Raw genomic sequence first — 16,220 nt, 5'->3', positions numbered from 1 at the left:
TTATGCCAAAGGGAATCTATCAGAAGGATTTTGGAGTCTGTTAGGGAATCAGAAGGGGAAGAGGAAAGCCAAAGAATGGAAGACTAGAAATGCAGGGGCCTCTTCCAGGGCCTGAACAGCCCATGGGGGATCTGGCTTCCTCTAGGGTCCAGTCAGCTCAAAGACTCCTCGTTCTGTCTCTCAGGTCCAAATGTCTCAAGTCTAGGGGGAGACATTGCTTGGCCCAACTCGGATCAGAAGCCCCCCCCCCCCAATCAAGTCGGTTCTGGCCAGGGCAGGGGTGGATCTGGGTTTTGAGAGGACTGAGACATACTATTTGCAGAACCCTCTTTAAGCAAAAAGAATTGTGGCGTTCCCGTCATGGCTCAGTGGTTAATGAATCCGACTAGGAACCATGAGGTTTCGGGTTCTATCCCTGGCCTTGCTCAGTGGGTTAAAGATCTGGTGTTGCTGTGAACTGTGGTGTAGGTCACAGATGCGGTTCGGATCCCGAGTTGCTGTGGCTCTGTCTTAGGCTGGTGGCTACAGCTCCGATTAGACCCCTAGTCTGGGAATCTCCATATGTCATGGGAGCGGCCCTAAAAAAGGCAAAAAGACAAAAAAAAAAAGAAAGAAAAAAGAATTGTAATACCAGGTACACTGATTGCAGCACTTGGAAGAAACCAGGGCAGGAGAAATCACAAATATAAAGTACCTATGGCCACTTCCAAGAGGAGAAATGAGACAGAAGGAGGAGCCTGTGGTCTCAAATGATTGTGGTTAAAATGTCTTCCCCTTGCACATTTCATGAAGACATTTGACCATGTGAACACATTGGTAGGGCCTCTCAAGACTTTGGAAAGAGTACATGCAAGTGAGGGGCAGTGAAGTTTAAGCATCATTAGTTTCATGGAAGGAGCAGTCTTTTTTTTTTCCTTTTAAGATGGAGGCACTGGTGGTTAATTATAAGAAGAGGATAGTTCAAGAAGGAAGGTGCTGGGCCGGCAGATGGCAGATGACCACTCCACCCTGGCCCCTCCAGCAGTCACTTCCTGCAGCTGCAGGTTACAGAAGAATATTTTTATCAGGTCTTTTGCCTCAAATCCCCAGATGGTCTTCAATTCTTTTTTTGTTTTGTTTTGTTTTTTTCTTTTTAGGCTTGTGCCTGTGGCATATGGAAGTTCCCAGACTAGGGGTTGAATTGGAGCTGCATCTGCTAGCCTGCACCACAGCCACAGCAACACAGGATCCGAGCCACATCTGTGACCTACACCACAGCTCACGGCAACGTCGGATCTTTAACCCACTGAGTCAGGCCAGGGATTGGATCCAAGTCCTCATGGATACTAGTCGGGTTTGTGACCACTGAGCCAGGATGGGAACCCCATGGTCTCCAATTCTGATGAGCTATGCCGGACTTCAAGGGGGCTGTGTTAACTTCTTTCCTTAGAACAGAATGAGTCATAAGGCCCCACACGCATCTTCTATAGGCCCCACTGCATTGCCTTGCGCCCTCTGAAGTGAGAAGGTTCTTTCTCCCAAGTGTGGAGGTGCCTCCAGCTCCTCTCAGACCCACAGGAATGAAAGAGAAGAGTTGCACAGAGCAGTTTAAAAGTGTATGCAGGAGTTCCCGTCGTGGCTCAGTGGCTAACGAATCTGACCAGGAACCATGAGGTTGTGGTTCTATCCCTGTCCTTGCCCAGTGCTTTAAGGATCCAGCATTGCCCTGAGCTGTGGTGTAGGTTGCAGACGTGGCTCGGATCCCGCGTTGCTGTGGCTCTGGCTTAGGCCCGAGGCTACAGCTCCGATTCAACCCCTAGCCTGAGAACCTCCATATCCTGTGGGAGCAGCCCAAGAAATGGCAAAAAAACAAAAAGACAAAAAAAACCCCCAAAAAACAAAAAACAAGTGTATGCAGAGCTAGTACATTTAAGATTTTGCATTTCATTTTTTTTGGTCCATTTTATTTTATTTATTTTTTATTTTTTGGCCACACCTTTGACATATGGATGTTCCCAGGCCAGGGACTGAATGTGAGTCACAGTTGTGATCTATGCTACAGCTGCAGCAACGCTGGATACTTAACCTGCTGTGCTGGGCCAGGGATTGAACCCGCACTGTGACTGAGACAAGCCTGATCTTCAAACCACTGTGCCACACTGGGAATTCCAGCATTTCATTTTCTGTAAGTTTTACCTCAAAAGAAAAGTAAACTGATGAAAAAAGGGAGCGGAGTAGAAAGGGAAGCTAGCAAACCACACGAAGAAGTTATTAGGAGAGGCAGGGAAATCCTCAAAGGGGATTCTCTGTGGGAGCAAGGGTTTTTTCCTCGTTCCCTCCCTTGCTCTGTGGATGGCTTGTGCACTCCTGGCTCTATGAGTAATGATCCTCCCCATCCATACAGAAGGGATGGGGATGGGGGGGTGGCTAGACAGGGAGCACTCATTTCCACTGGAGGTTAGAATGTGTAAGCTAATATGGACATCTTGAAGCAACTTATGGGAAAGTAAGCTTGGTTCTTGTTCAGAATAATTATCAGATACTATTATTATTTATCCCCAAATAAACAAAATGGGCACTCGCATAATGGAGAGGATATGAATGTTTTCTTTTTTTTTCTTTTTTTTTGTCTTTTTGCCATTTCTTGGGCTGCCCCCGCAGCATATGGAGGTTCCTAGGCTAGGGGTCGAATTGGAGCTGTAGCCACCGGCCTAAGCCAGAGCCACAGCAACGTGGGATCCGAGCCACGTCAGCAACCTACACCACAGCTTATGGCAACGCCGGATCCTTAACCTACTGAGCAAGGCCAGGGATCAAACCCGCAACCTCATGGTTCCTAGTTGGATTCGTTAACCACTGTGCCACTACGGGAACTCCTGAATGTTTTCTTGATGTAAATTATGATTGGTTCTTTAAATTAAGCTGATGTTTATTGTATACCTGCTCTGCCAGGCATCACATGAGTCTTTGCTTTTTTTTGTCTTCTCAAGGCTGCACCCATGGCATATGGAGGTTCCCAGGCTAGGGGTCAAATGGGAGCCGCAGCTGCTGGCCTACACCACAGCCACAGCAACTTGGGATCTGAGCCATGAGTTCGACCTACACCACAGCTCATGGCAATGTTGGATCCTTAACCCACTGAGTGAGGCCAGGGATCAAACCTGCGTCCTCATGAATACTAGTCAGATTTGTTTCCACTGTGCCATGACTGGAACTCCACATGAATCATTTTTATACACATTACCCTATTTTATTCACAGAATCGTCCTCATCTTTACAAATTAAAGATATTGAGCTAGAGTAGTGAAGTAACTAGTAAAGTTTACATTTTATAAGAGCTTGAATTTGAGCTCATGTTTTAATATCTGAGCCAAAGCTCCTTTTGCCCCCATGTTGTCCACCTTATAATTTCAAATTTGCAAGTTTTTTGCAAGGTTTTGTGAAGATTTATGGAGCCATAAAATCAGTTCATGTATCTATATCTTCATAAACTTAATCAAATCATGTAATTAGTAACCACCTTTTTTTTTTTTTTTTTTTTTTTTTTTAGTTAAAGAAGAGAATAATGACCCTGTCTTTTGGAAAGGAAAAAAGCTTGAAAGTCTGAATGAATCCCTTTTCAGGTGAGACTGTTGTTTGGAGTATTTTTTTTTTTTTTTTTGAACTTGCTGACCAAAAGTTATTTTAATTTCAAATGGCTTTTAAAATGCTTTTTCTCTACTGAGGTCTTTCCATTGAGTTCTGTTTCTCTCATATATGTAATAATGAAAGTATTTTGGAAGATGTTCTTCTAAGTTCAAATCCAGTTCTAAAGAATAATTTTTTTCACTTCAATTGAATATATAGATGTGACAATATAAATAAATGACCAAAATTAAATTCAAAAACATTTATTGAACATTAAACATTTATTGCTTCTGTGGAGTGCCAGGTTGGGCCCTGTAATAGATACCCAGATGGGTAAAGGCATGGTTCCCATCCTTAAGAAGCTGATTCTTGGAGTTCCCATTGTGGCACAGTGGTTAACGAATCTGAATAGGAACCATGAGGTTGCAGGTTCGATCCCTGGCCTCGCTCAGTGGGTTAAGGATTGGGCATTGCTGTGAGCTGTGGTGTAGGTTGCAGCTGTGGCTCGGATCCTGTGTTGCTGTGGCTCTGGTGTAGGCTGGTGGCTACAGCTCCGATTAGACCCCTAGCCTGGGAACCTCCATATGCTGCGGGTGCGGCCCTAGAAAAGACAAAAAAAAAAAAATAAAAAAGAAGCTGATTCTAACCAGGGTATATGACATCTGCATAAGTAAAGATACCTGGAGAGAACATATTCTCAGTGTCATAAATGAGTCTGAGCAAACTGTCAAAGAGATTTACTGAGGGGAAAGGTCCTATTCAGTTGTGGGGAGAGGTCAAGGTGCCCCGTGACAGTGGCTGAAGGAACAGTGCCACTGAGAGGGGAGGCTCTCTCAGCTGGAGGGAAAAGAAGCTAGGACAGAGGCAGGCAAAATGGAACACATATACATTGAAAAAGGAGTTTCCTACACTACATAACTCAAAGTATGATTCGATTATACGCTTTAGGTATTTAGATGTTAGAAGGAGGAGGGGAGCATAGGAGTCTAAGAGCTCTGAGTCAGGGGATTATGGGCATGGGGAAAATTAAGGTGGGTTGGGGCCCTGAAACCAGGCAGTGGCACGGGGAGAAATAGCCACGTTAGGAAAACACTGCAAAATGCTGCAAAAGAAAAGTGATCTCCTACCTGGGAAGTATGTACGGACCTATGGTTTACCAAGCTGTGCAATAACTTGGGTTACTGGAGAGGGGCCTTTTTCCACTCTACTTTCATCCTCACCTTCTCTCACTGAACAATGACATACAAAATCTCTTCTAAACATAAATTTCATTATTATAACCTTTTTTTTTTTTTTGCCAAAAAAAAAAAAAATTGGTTTAGGAAGCCTGGCTTGCATCACATTGACTTAGAGGAGCAGGATTTGATCTAAATTCACATGATAATAAACCATGTTTTAAGGGGTTGATGCACTTCCATCGTTACCCCAAGTGCCATAAATTACTAGCTTCTGGGAGGAGGGATCTCTGCTTTCTTGTCTCAGGGCACTAAGTAAAATTCCTAACATGGCCTTTGTAACTGAAGTATTGAGGGAGGGGCAGGGCCAGTGGATCAGATTCAAGATTCTTCACTTCACATTGGCATGTAATGCCCCATTTTTTCTCCACTACCCTGATAGCCGCATTGTTTTTTCCCATTTAGAAAAATAAAAGTAATGTATATAGTAGTTGTTTTAGGTTATTGTGGAGGTCAGAACTCTGTTAAAAATGGCAGAAGTCCAGCTTAGTTTAAAAGGGGAATTTGTTGGACTTACAAGGCACTTTATGCAATTCAACATCCATTCAGCAAATGTATATAGATATAGACATACATATAGATACAAATGTAGGCCTATCTATTTACCTGTTAAATCTGGCATATTCTATTAGTTAGACTCTGTGTTCAGTTTTAGAAGTACAGTGGTGAGCAAAATCAGCAATCAGCAGAAGTTAGAAACCACATCATAGGAATGTAGGAATGGTAAGGATGAAGTTGGATCTAGGCATATCTGGAACTGGGAACTTGAGTGCCAAGAAACTCTGTCTTTGTCTCCTCTGATGTTTGTGAATCAGCTTCATTTTCTCATTTTATCTCACTGATACCATGTCCTCTGTGGGACAGCAAACAAAGTCACTGACTTTTTTTTTCTTTTTAGGCCCGCACCGGCAACATATGGAGGTTCCCAGGCTAGCGATCCAATCAGAGCTGTAGCTGCTGGCCTACACCACAGCCACAGCAATGCAGGATCTGAGCCTCATCTGCGACCTACACCACAGCTCATGGCAATGCCAGATCCTTAACCCACTGAGCAAGGCCAGGGATGGAACCCGCAACCTCATGGTTCCTAGTCGGTTTTGTTAACCACTGAGCCATGACAGGAACTCCTCCACTGACTGTTTTAAGTTCACTTTTTATTGCTCCAACGGCCACACAAAGGCTAACTCACACATTTTCTTGCACCAAACTAAAAAATCTCCAATGCCTACCTTGAATAAATGACTGCCTGCTGAAAAATATCCACCATAGCCAAGAGGTTTAAAACCTGGCAGCTTCTGTGTGCTCCATGTATGAAGGAAGGAGTGATTTCCAAGTAAAAGTGGGGGTGGTGGGGTTAGGTCTACAATCCCACAGTTTTCTATTATTGTCATCTTCATAATGAAACATGTGAGTCAAAGGTGTACACAGAAGTCAGGTTATGAAAGAAAGCACTAATTAGAGGACTAAGGAATGTTATCATGTACGGAGCTTTGAAACACCTCTGAGGTATAAAGTTTTGGCCTTAATTATGAGTAGCTGCAGGTCACAAGAAGCATGCGGTTATCTTGGGACATCAGACTGACATAAATATGAATACTTTTCAAGGTAAGAGTAAACAACAGGCCTTTTAACACCTAAGGGATAGAAAACAGACCTGTGATGATCTCTGATAATGAGATTTAGTACTTATGTTTTTCTGTCTTTGGTGTATCTCTTCGTGAGTTCCATGTACTCATGAATTGTACAGGAGGAAACCCCAATAGGTATTGCACCAAAGTGTTCTTTTAGGAGAAGTTTACTGTGATCTACTTAAGCGTCCCCTAAAGCTGGGGAAAAAAAAGATTGCCTATTGCTTCCAAGTATAAAAAAGAACATAGAGATCATTAGAACATTTTTACTGTGCTATTGTTCTAGTACTGGAAAAGAAAAGATTTGTATAAATTTAATTGAGCTCACCCTGAATAATCCAAAAGGAAAAGAGTAACAATACTTAGCACCTTAGTCCAGATCTGCTAAGCTCAGACCCACCAGGGTAGATTTTGATCTGAGTTTACATGTATTTATAGCTTCTACTGATACTTAGCTAATGAAAACTTAAAAGCAGATCTTCTAACCACAGTGCATGCAAGCAGAGGGATGAACTTTTGAAGAAACTCATCTGTTTAATAAGTAGATATAGAGCTGACCACCTTGGCATCCTTATGAAATGAGAATGTGTTGCATTTAATTGCACATTATTAGCAAAGTGGAAGGGAGAAAAACCCATATATTTTTCTCTTAGAAGAAGCATTTCTTGGCAGAAGGTAGAAAAAAGGAACTGTGTTATTCTTCCTGGCAAAGTTGATAAAAACATGCATGCTCTGTGGAGGAATTCCCATGGGTGGCTCAGTGGAAATGAATCTAACTACCATCCATGAGGATGCAGGTTCAATTCCTGTCCCTGCTCAGTGGATTAAGGATCCGGCATTGCCGTGAGCTGTGGTGTAGGTCGAAAAGATGGCTCGGATCTGTGGCTGTGGAGTAGGTCAGTGGCTACAGCTCCAATTCCACCCATAGGAGCCTGGGAACCTCCCTATGCTTCGGGTGCGGCCCTAAAAAAAAAAGACGAAAAACAAAAACAAACTAAAAAAAACCATGAAGGCTCTGTAGCCACAGTGGCTGAGTTCAAATCTGGATTCTGTGTTGGACTATTTAATCTTCCCAGGCTTCCCTCCTCCTGGGCAGGATGGGGCTCACAATGGTATGTATCCCACAGATGACACGTAAAGGACTAAATCATGTACAGCTGACCCTTGAACAACACAGGTTTGTTTGAACTCTGCAGGTCCATTTATTTATTTATTTATTTATTTCTGTCTTTTTGCCTTTTCTAGGGCCGCTTCCTGAGACATATGGAGGTTCCCAGGCTAGGGGTCTAATCGGAGCTATAGCTGCCGGCCTATGCCAGAGCCACAGCAACACAGGATCCGAGCCGAGTCTGCAACCCACACCGCAGCTCACGGCAATGCTGGATCCTCAACCCACTGAGCAAGACCAGGGATCGAACCCGCAACTTCATGGTTCCTAGTAGGATTCGTTAACCACTGTGCCACGATGGGAACTCCTGTAGGTCCATTTACAGGCAGGTTTTTTCAATAGACATGTACTAAGATGTGGAACCTTGGATATGGAAGGGTGACTGTAAAGTGTTGTATGCTGATTTTCAACTGTGCAGAGGGTCAGCACCCCCAACTCTAGTGTTAAACTGTGCATGTAGTGCTTACACTGTATGTGGCACTTAGTAAATCCCTATTAAACTTAGCTCTTTTGTTATTACTGATTATCTGTGAGTCAGTCACTGAGCAACAATCTAGTCAGCATCCTCAAAATCTTTGCTCAAGTCTTGGAACAGAATAACTTTCTTCTTTTCTACTCTCACTAATGAATACCACGGTATTTTAAAAATAATAATGCAGAGTTTCCTGGTGGCGCAGTGGGTTAAGGATCTGGCATTGTCACTGCGGCAGTTCAGGTCACTGCCATGGCATGGGTTTGATCCCTAGCCTGAGAACTTCTGCTTGCTGTAGGCATGGCCAAAAAAATGGGATAAAACAAAAAAATAAAAATGCTACTGTGCAATAATTTGCCATGAGGCACCATCTGTGTTAATTTTCTAAGAATTTCTTAATAGATTGTTGTATTTATATTAAGGGACAAAGTCCTGAGTTTATGTAAATATACCATGTGTGTTAAGTACATGAATTCAGGATGTTTAGAAACAAGAGGAGTTAAGGCCTTCAAAAGCTGTTCTTGTAATTAGCCTTATTTCTTGCTATTTCTCAAAATTGACTCTGAAAATATATATTCTCTTCTACACTGTTTGCCCACTTTATAATTATTAACAAATATTCACTGATCAATTACACATTTATAAAAATACAAAAAATATTGAGTGTTTGGGTAGAACCAGTATTCATTTTTCTTCCCCTCACTCGCTTCTATCCTGTTTGAAAAATTTCCTGGGACATATACTCAGGAGCAGAATTGCTTTGATATTCTACCAATATATATTCTACTACTCTGTTTATTGTTCTAGACATTAAAAATACCTTTTCCCATGTTGTCAACTATCTATTAGGTTATTCTATGTGCTGTCTTTTACTGAATATACTTTAAATTTTGATGTAATATTTTTTTTTTTGTCTTTTCTAGGGCCATACCCTCGGCATATGGAGGTTCCCAGACTAGGAGTCTAATCGGAGCTGTAGCTGCCGGCCTATGCTACAGCCACAGCATCTCGGGATCTGAGCTGTGTCTGCGACCTACACCACAGCTCACAGCAATGCTGGATCCTTAACCCGCCTAGCGAGGCCAGGGATTGAACCTGCAGCCTCATGGTTCCTAGTCGGATTTATTAGCCACTGACAGGACAGGAACTCCCCCTACCTCTCCTTCTGAATGCAAATAAAAGTCCTGAACAGAATGCACCCAGCAGTTGATTGCCTGATTTAAAAAAAAAAAAAAATTCCCCATAGAAGTTAAATAAGACCCAGAGTCAACAAAACCTGTAAGTTTTCCTCTAAAATCTGTTTTAGCTGAGTCACATGTATTTTGACACATATTGCCATTCAGTTCAAAGTATCTCTTAATTTCCTTTTTTATCTTCAGTAGTTTGATTAGGATGTGTCTGGTGTGGAATTCTTCAAGTTTTTTCTTATTTGGGATTCACCAAGTTTCTTAAGTCTGTAAATTTCTGCCTCTCGCCAAATTTGGAGAGTTTTCGACCATTATTCCTTCAAATACTATTTTCTGTCTCACACTCTTTTTTCTTCTGACACTGTGAAGACATGAATATCAGATCTTTTCATATTGTCACACAGTCCCTTAAGAGTGTGTTCATTTTTTCTTCAATTCCTATTCTCTGTTGTTCAAACTGGATAATTTCTATTCCTCTACCTTCAAATTCAGTGACTCTTTTTCTCTGTCACTTCTACCCTCTTTATTGAGACCATTCAGAGGATTTTTAAATTTTTGGTTATGGCAGTGTACTTTTTCCTCTTAAAGTTTCCATTTGGTTCCTCTTCATATCTATTTCTCTGCTGAGACTTTATATATTTCCATTTATTTCAAAGGGGCTTACTCTTATTTGTTGGAACATGGTTATGATGGCTGCTTTAAAGCCTTTGTCTGATAATTCCAACATTTTTTGTCATCTCAGAATTGATATCTATTTTTTGTTTGTTTGTTTTTTTAGGGCTGCACCTGTGGCGTATGGAAGTTCTCAAGCTAGGGGTCAAATTGGAGCTGCAACCGCTGGCCTACACCACAGCCACAGCAACACCAGATCTGAGCTATGTCTAAGACCTACACTGCAGCTCAAAGCAATGCTAGATCCTTAACCCACTGAGTGGGGCCAGGGATCAAACACACTACCTCTTGGATACTAATTGGGTTCATTACCACTGAGCCACAATGGGAACTCCGAATATCTGTTAATTGTCTTCATAGGTTATTGAGATTTTCCTGGGTTTTCAAATGTCAAGTAATTCTGGATATTATGTTATGTGACTCTGCCAGCCTCTTGATTACCCTTAGGTATCTGAGAATTATTTTCTAGCTTTAAGTTATTTTACATAGAGTTGCTTATATCTCACCAATTCTGCTTTTGCTCAATTCTACATCTTGAGATCTAAGTCTATAAGATTTTTTTAATGGAATAATCATTGTTCTTTATTGTTCTGCTTGTTATTCTATTTCAGTCTGATAGGTTTTTTGCTCTCCATGAAAACTAAATTTTCCATTTTGACATTAACTTTTTTCTTATCTTTTTTTTAGCATTTAAAAAATCAAATAGTTACCTTTTCTATTTGACTTTAAAACACTTTAAAAGAATGAGAAAAAAGTTAAATTCTATTTACTATTTTTCTTCATTTCTTGATGGAGTCAATATGCTGGTATTTATGTACTTTGCATAAAGAGAGAAAGGAGAAAAATGACTTCTGTATATTTTTTTCGGGGGTGGGAGGGAGTGCTGTGTCTGCTGCATGTGGAAGTTTCCAGGCCAGGAATTGACCCAAGTCACTGTGGTGACAACACCGGATCCTTAACCCACTGTGCCACAAGAAAACTCCTGTCATACTTTTGATTTTGGAGTTCTCCTTTTCAGTTCTCTCATTGCTTTCTCCTTTGCAGCTGGGTTCTCCCTAGAGATACATAATCAGCTCATTAGAAAAACACCTGGAGTTCCTGTTGTGAATTAACAGTTTAAGGACCTGAGTTGTCTATGTGAGGATTTGGGTTTGATCCCTGGCCTCGCTCAGTGGGTTAAGGATCCAGCATTGCAGCAAGCTGCAGGGTAGGTTGAAGAGGTGGCTCGGATCTGGTGGGTGTTGCTGTGGCTATGGCCATGGCATAGCCCACAGCTCCAGCTCTGATGTGATCCCTGGCCCAGGAACTTCCATATGCCACAGGTGTGGCCCCAAAGAAAAAAGAAGAACATTTGACTTTTAGCAACTTAGTTCTGTAAATATGAAGTTGACATATGTGCAAACTCAAGTTTCTAGAACTCTTGGTTAGTAATGAACTACTCTTTAATTAGACTGGTAAGAGTAGATATTATTGAATTTCAAATGAAGACTACAGTTTAGCTTTATTAGCTTGCTTAACTGCTGAAGCTATAAGGTCCATGGCATTTTAATTTATGCTACCAAAAAAGTAATCCTTTTTAGAAATCCTTGTTAATTCTGTAAAATAATAACTTTTTCATAAAACTGAGTAACAGTCACTTCAAGTGGAGCTTTTTTTTTGCCTTTTTTTGAGCCGCTCCCGTGGCACATGGAGGTTCCCAGGCCAGGGGTTGAATCAGAGCTATAGCTGCCAGCCTACGCCAGGGCCACATCAACGTGGGATCTGAGCTGCGTCTGCAACCTACACCACAGCTAACGGCAACGCCGGATCCTTAACCCACTGAGCAAGGGCAGGGATCAAACCCTCAACCTCATGGTTCCTAGTTGGATTCGTTAACCACTGCGCCACGACGGGAACTCCGAAGTGGAGCTTTTTATAACTACCTGAAATCATTTTTGCTGACCTTTCACATGAAACATATTCAGTGCTTAAAATGAACATTTTAACATGATTTCATAACATTATCTAACATAATAGGTACACTGATTATTTAACTCTTAATTTCTTTAGAGAAACTTTTAGAAAATATTAACTGCAAGAATAAAGAAAAGCTATTACTTTCAAGAAGATTGAGTATGTATTATCCATTTCTGGACTAGATGTATTCATTGATGTGAAAATCCTAGTATGAGCCTTGTATATTCTTTTTTTTTTTGTCTTTTTGTCTTTTAGGGCTGCACTCTCGGCATATGGAGGTTCCCCAGCTAGGGGTCGAACTGGAGCTGCAGCCGCTGGCCTAGGCCACAGCGATGCCAGATCCAAGCCGTGTCTGTGACCTACATCACAGCTCATGGCAACGGCAATGCCGGATCCTTAACCCACTGAGCAAAGCCAGAGATCGAACCCACAACCTCATAGTTCCTAGCTGGATCCCCGAGCAATGTATATTCTTAAACACTTTTTTTGTTTGTTTTTTCCTTTTTAGGGCTGCACGTGCAGTATATGTAAGTTCCCAAGCTAGGGTTGAAGTGGAGCTGTAGCTGCCGGACTACACCACAGCCACAGCAACATGGGATCCGAGCTATGTCTGCAATCTACATTGCAGCTCATGGCAACGCCGGATCCTTAATCCACTGAGCGAAGCCAGGGATTAAACCCTCATCCTCATGGATCCTAGTCGGGCTCATTAACCACTGAGCCACAAGGGAAACGCCCTCTCTCTCTCTCTCTCTTTTTAAATCTTTTCAGGGCTGCATCCGTGGCATATGGAGGTTCCCAGTCTAGGGGGTGTGTCGGAGCTGTAGCCGCTGGCCACAGCCACAACACCACCAGATCCTTAACCCACTGAGTGAGGCCAGGGATTGAACCTGTGTCCTCATGGATGCTAGTTAGATTCATTTCTGCTGAGCCACAATGGGAACTCCAACATGTATTTTCTTATTTAAACCTTATACAAACTCTATGAGATTGGTTCTATTATTGCTCCTATTTTAAAATTAGGAGAAATTGAGGCTTAGGTCAATCAAAGTCATATAACCACTGAGTGGCAGAGCCTGGATTAGAACTAGATCTCATACTTTACAACCTCTTAGCATCCACCACTTGCTTTCTTGTGCTGCAGAGAAAAGAAATGGGGTTGTGGTGAGCTGGAGAGAACAGGGAAGGTAAGAGACGGGGATCCAGGACTGCTTCTGAAAAAAGTGCTGATGTTATTGGAAAACACTGGATGATATTGAAAAAAATCAGAAGAATATTAGCAAAATATGAATAAAAAAACCATTCTTTAAAAAAAAAATCTCTCTTTGGTGTTCCCCTGTGGTACAGTGGGTTAAGGACCCAGTATAATCCAGTCACAATAGCAGTGAGGGTTTGATACCTGGCCCAAGAACTTTCATATGCTGTGGATGTGGCCCCCAAAAAACTCTCTTTGTCTCTCAATATGAATATTTTTTTCTTTATAGGATCCATTAGAAATGCACAATGAAAAAACGATCAAGTTTCAAAACTCGAATGTGAAGTCACTGGGAATATTGGGCTCTGTGAAGGATAAAGCATAATGCTTTAGATATTAAAAATGCTTCTTTATATGACAGAGGGTAGAATTTTATTTCTGAAAGCAGGAAAGTATACTGAAGAATTGTGCTCTACTTCCGCTAGATCAATGGTCAATAGCAGGTGAGAGTAAATCATTCCTTTCTCTTAACAAGCATTCTTTTTATATGAAGACATTTCCTTTCAGACTTAAGTTGCTACAATTGGGCCACTGGGTTCTCTTTGTTCCTTACTGTTAAATTCTGAATATTACATTTAATTCTAAATTCTGCCTGACAGGTACCATCAAGAGAGCAGCACACCATCGAAGGACTTCACACTCTGCCCTCCTTCAGACCTCAAGAAGCTGTCCCTTCATGGCCAAAGTGCCTGTGGACCCTTACCTACCCCCTCCAGGAGGAGCTGTCAGTCTGCATCAGCCACTGGCAAGGCTGTCAGTGTGCCATTTGGCACAACAAACACAAAAGAACCCCAGGGGCTTTCAGATCACAAAGAGTCTCTAAGTGAAATCCCTTTCAAGTGCAATGGGAACGGAAATGAGTTTTACTTAGGAAATTCCTCCATGGCCTCTCCTTTACAGAGCAACCCAAACTTAGAGAAAAAGGAGTCAGAACTTCATTTGTACATTATTTCTACAACCTCTTCAATGTTTCTGCACCTGAAAAGTTCATGGAACAATTATATTATAGTAAGTGTCCTCTTCAGTTAACCTTGACTTGAGCGTTGTTTTTTGGAGTAGGTGTCCCTGCACTTCTTCCCCATTTTGGAAATTTAACCTTGGAATTTAATAATATTGTGAAAAACACAATGTACTAAACAATTAAGGAGATAGCTAGATTACTCAAGCTATTGCAATAGGGAAAAAGCTTGTTAAATGAGAAATATCTTAAAGAAAAAGAGATGGACCTGAGATATTATAGAGGCAGATAAGAAACAAACGGGTCAGCAGTGAGTCTCATGGCAATCAGTGAGGAAGGATGCAGACAGGTCTTAGAATATGTGTGAGCAGGGTGGTCTCTTCCAGTTATCCGAGGTGATTTCTCAACCATTCTGCTTTCAGAGAGCATGGAGCTCGGATAAAGTTCAGCACTGTCAATATGTTTTTGTATTTCTTAGCTACACTGCTGAGAGTAGTTCAGTGGGAGCCATTGTCATAGGATCAGATAATTTTATAGAGATCACTTGTTCTATGTCCCTAAAGGAAGACACCGAAGCACAAAAATTTAAGTGACTTACTCAACATTATATAATAAGTTTAGGGCAGAGTCAGAACTCTCATTTAGGGATCTTTATTATTATACTAGGGTCAATTTTAAAATAAGTAATTTATCAAGAATAATAATAGTTATCTTTAGGGATACATCATTTTTATTATCGATCTTCTAATATAATTTTATATATATATATATATATATATATATATATATTTTGTCTTTTTGCCTTTTCTATGGCCGCTCCCATGGCATGTGGAGATTCCCAGGCTAGGGGTCTAATTGGAGCTGCAGCTGACGGCCTACGCCAGAGCCACAGTAATGCAGGATCCAAGCCACGTCTGCAACCTATACCACAGCTCACAGCAACTCCGGATCCTTAACCCACTGAGCAAGGCCAGGGATCAAACATTTGACCTCATGGTTCCTAGTCAGATTCGTTAACCACTGCGCCATGACGGGAACTCCTAAAAACAGGATTCTTTTCACTTAGAAGAAGCTAGGAAGCGGGGGTGGGAGGGGTTATAAGTGCCCCCAAACTGTGAAAGATTACAAGATAACTCTAATTTTTTTTTCTCATAGCATGGTTCAGAATGTTTAATGTTTAAATTAAACATTAAAGGTTTAAAACTCCTCTCAAAAATTTAACCAGCTTTCTCCAAATCAAGATGTAAATAAATCACAGAGGGAAAAATTCTGATCTATTAAAAGAAGGTTTCATATGTTCTAATAGAAAAATCAAAACTTAATTGACTTTGAAAAATCTACCTAAATATTTCAAAATAACTATTATATAATTGGCTCCCAGTTTTGTTTGGTTTTGCTTTGTTTTATTTTTTGCTTTTTAGGGCCCCACCCATGGCATATGGAAGTTCTCAGGCTAGGGGTTGAATCGGAGCTACAGCTGCTGGCCTACACTACAGCCACAGCAATGCAGGATCTGAGCTGCATCTGTGACCTACACCACAGCCCACAGCAATGCCAGATCCTTAACCCACTGAGCAAGGCCAGGGATCGAACCTGCAACCTCATGGTTCCTACTCGGATATGGATCCGTTCTGCTGTGCCACAGTGGGAACTCCAGCTCCCAGTTTTTTAGAAAATTTTGTTGAAGTAGAGTTGATTTACAATGTTGTGTTAATTTCTGCTGTTCAGCAAAATGACTCAGATATATATATATATTCTTTTTCATAGCTAGCTCCCAGTTTCAAGTACTACTGTTTGATTCTGCAGCAGAGGGATGGCTGGGGCAAGTCAGATAGTCCAATTCAGAGCCCTTCTGATTATAAAGCAATTACAAATAACAACTAATACGTATTGTTGTTATTGGTAGGAGTTTTCTGACGCTGTCTGTATATTAACTCATTTAATCTGCAAACAGTCCTTTGAGCTAGGACTGCCATTCTCATTTCACAGATGAGGAAACTGAGGCACAGGGAAATTAAATGATATAGTCAAGTTTTTACAACTAATATAGATCTGGGATTTGAACCCAGATGGTCTAATTTTT

At 41.4% G+C, this 16,220-nt stretch overlaps 1 protein-coding gene and 1 long non-coding RNA gene across 3 annotated transcripts in view; one reads left to right on the top strand and one right to left on the bottom strand.

Annotated features, from left to right (window-relative positions):
* LOC125131044 (uncharacterized) overlaps positions 1-16,220 on the bottom strand; it is a 135,351-nt gene that overhangs the window by 31,322 nt on the left and 87,809 nt on the right. The window lies entirely within an intron of this gene.
* C7H12orf56 (chromosome 7 C12orf56 homolog) overlaps positions 1-16,220 on the top strand; it is a 101,150-nt gene that overhangs the window by 32,067 nt on the left and 52,863 nt on the right. For both annotated transcript variants that reach the window (XM_047787116.1, XM_047787117.1), the window contains exons 3-4: positions 3,530-3,602; positions 13,779-14,187. In XM_047787116.1, the coding sequence (XP_047643072.1) occupies positions 3,530-3,602; positions 13,779-14,187 (482 nt within the window). The remainder of the gene's footprint in view (positions 1-3,529; positions 3,603-13,778; positions 14,188-16,220) is intronic.

The sequence above is a fragment of the Phacochoerus africanus genome, chromosome 7, assembly GCF_016906955.1.
Source record: "Phacochoerus africanus isolate WHEZ1 chromosome 7, ROS_Pafr_v1, whole genome shotgun sequence".
In the NCBI taxonomy this organism is placed as follows: Eukaryota; Metazoa; Chordata; class Mammalia; order Artiodactyla; family Suidae; genus Phacochoerus; species Phacochoerus africanus.
Note: the sequence above shows the minus strand (reverse complement) of the source record. Positions and strands in the feature narration are given on the sequence as shown.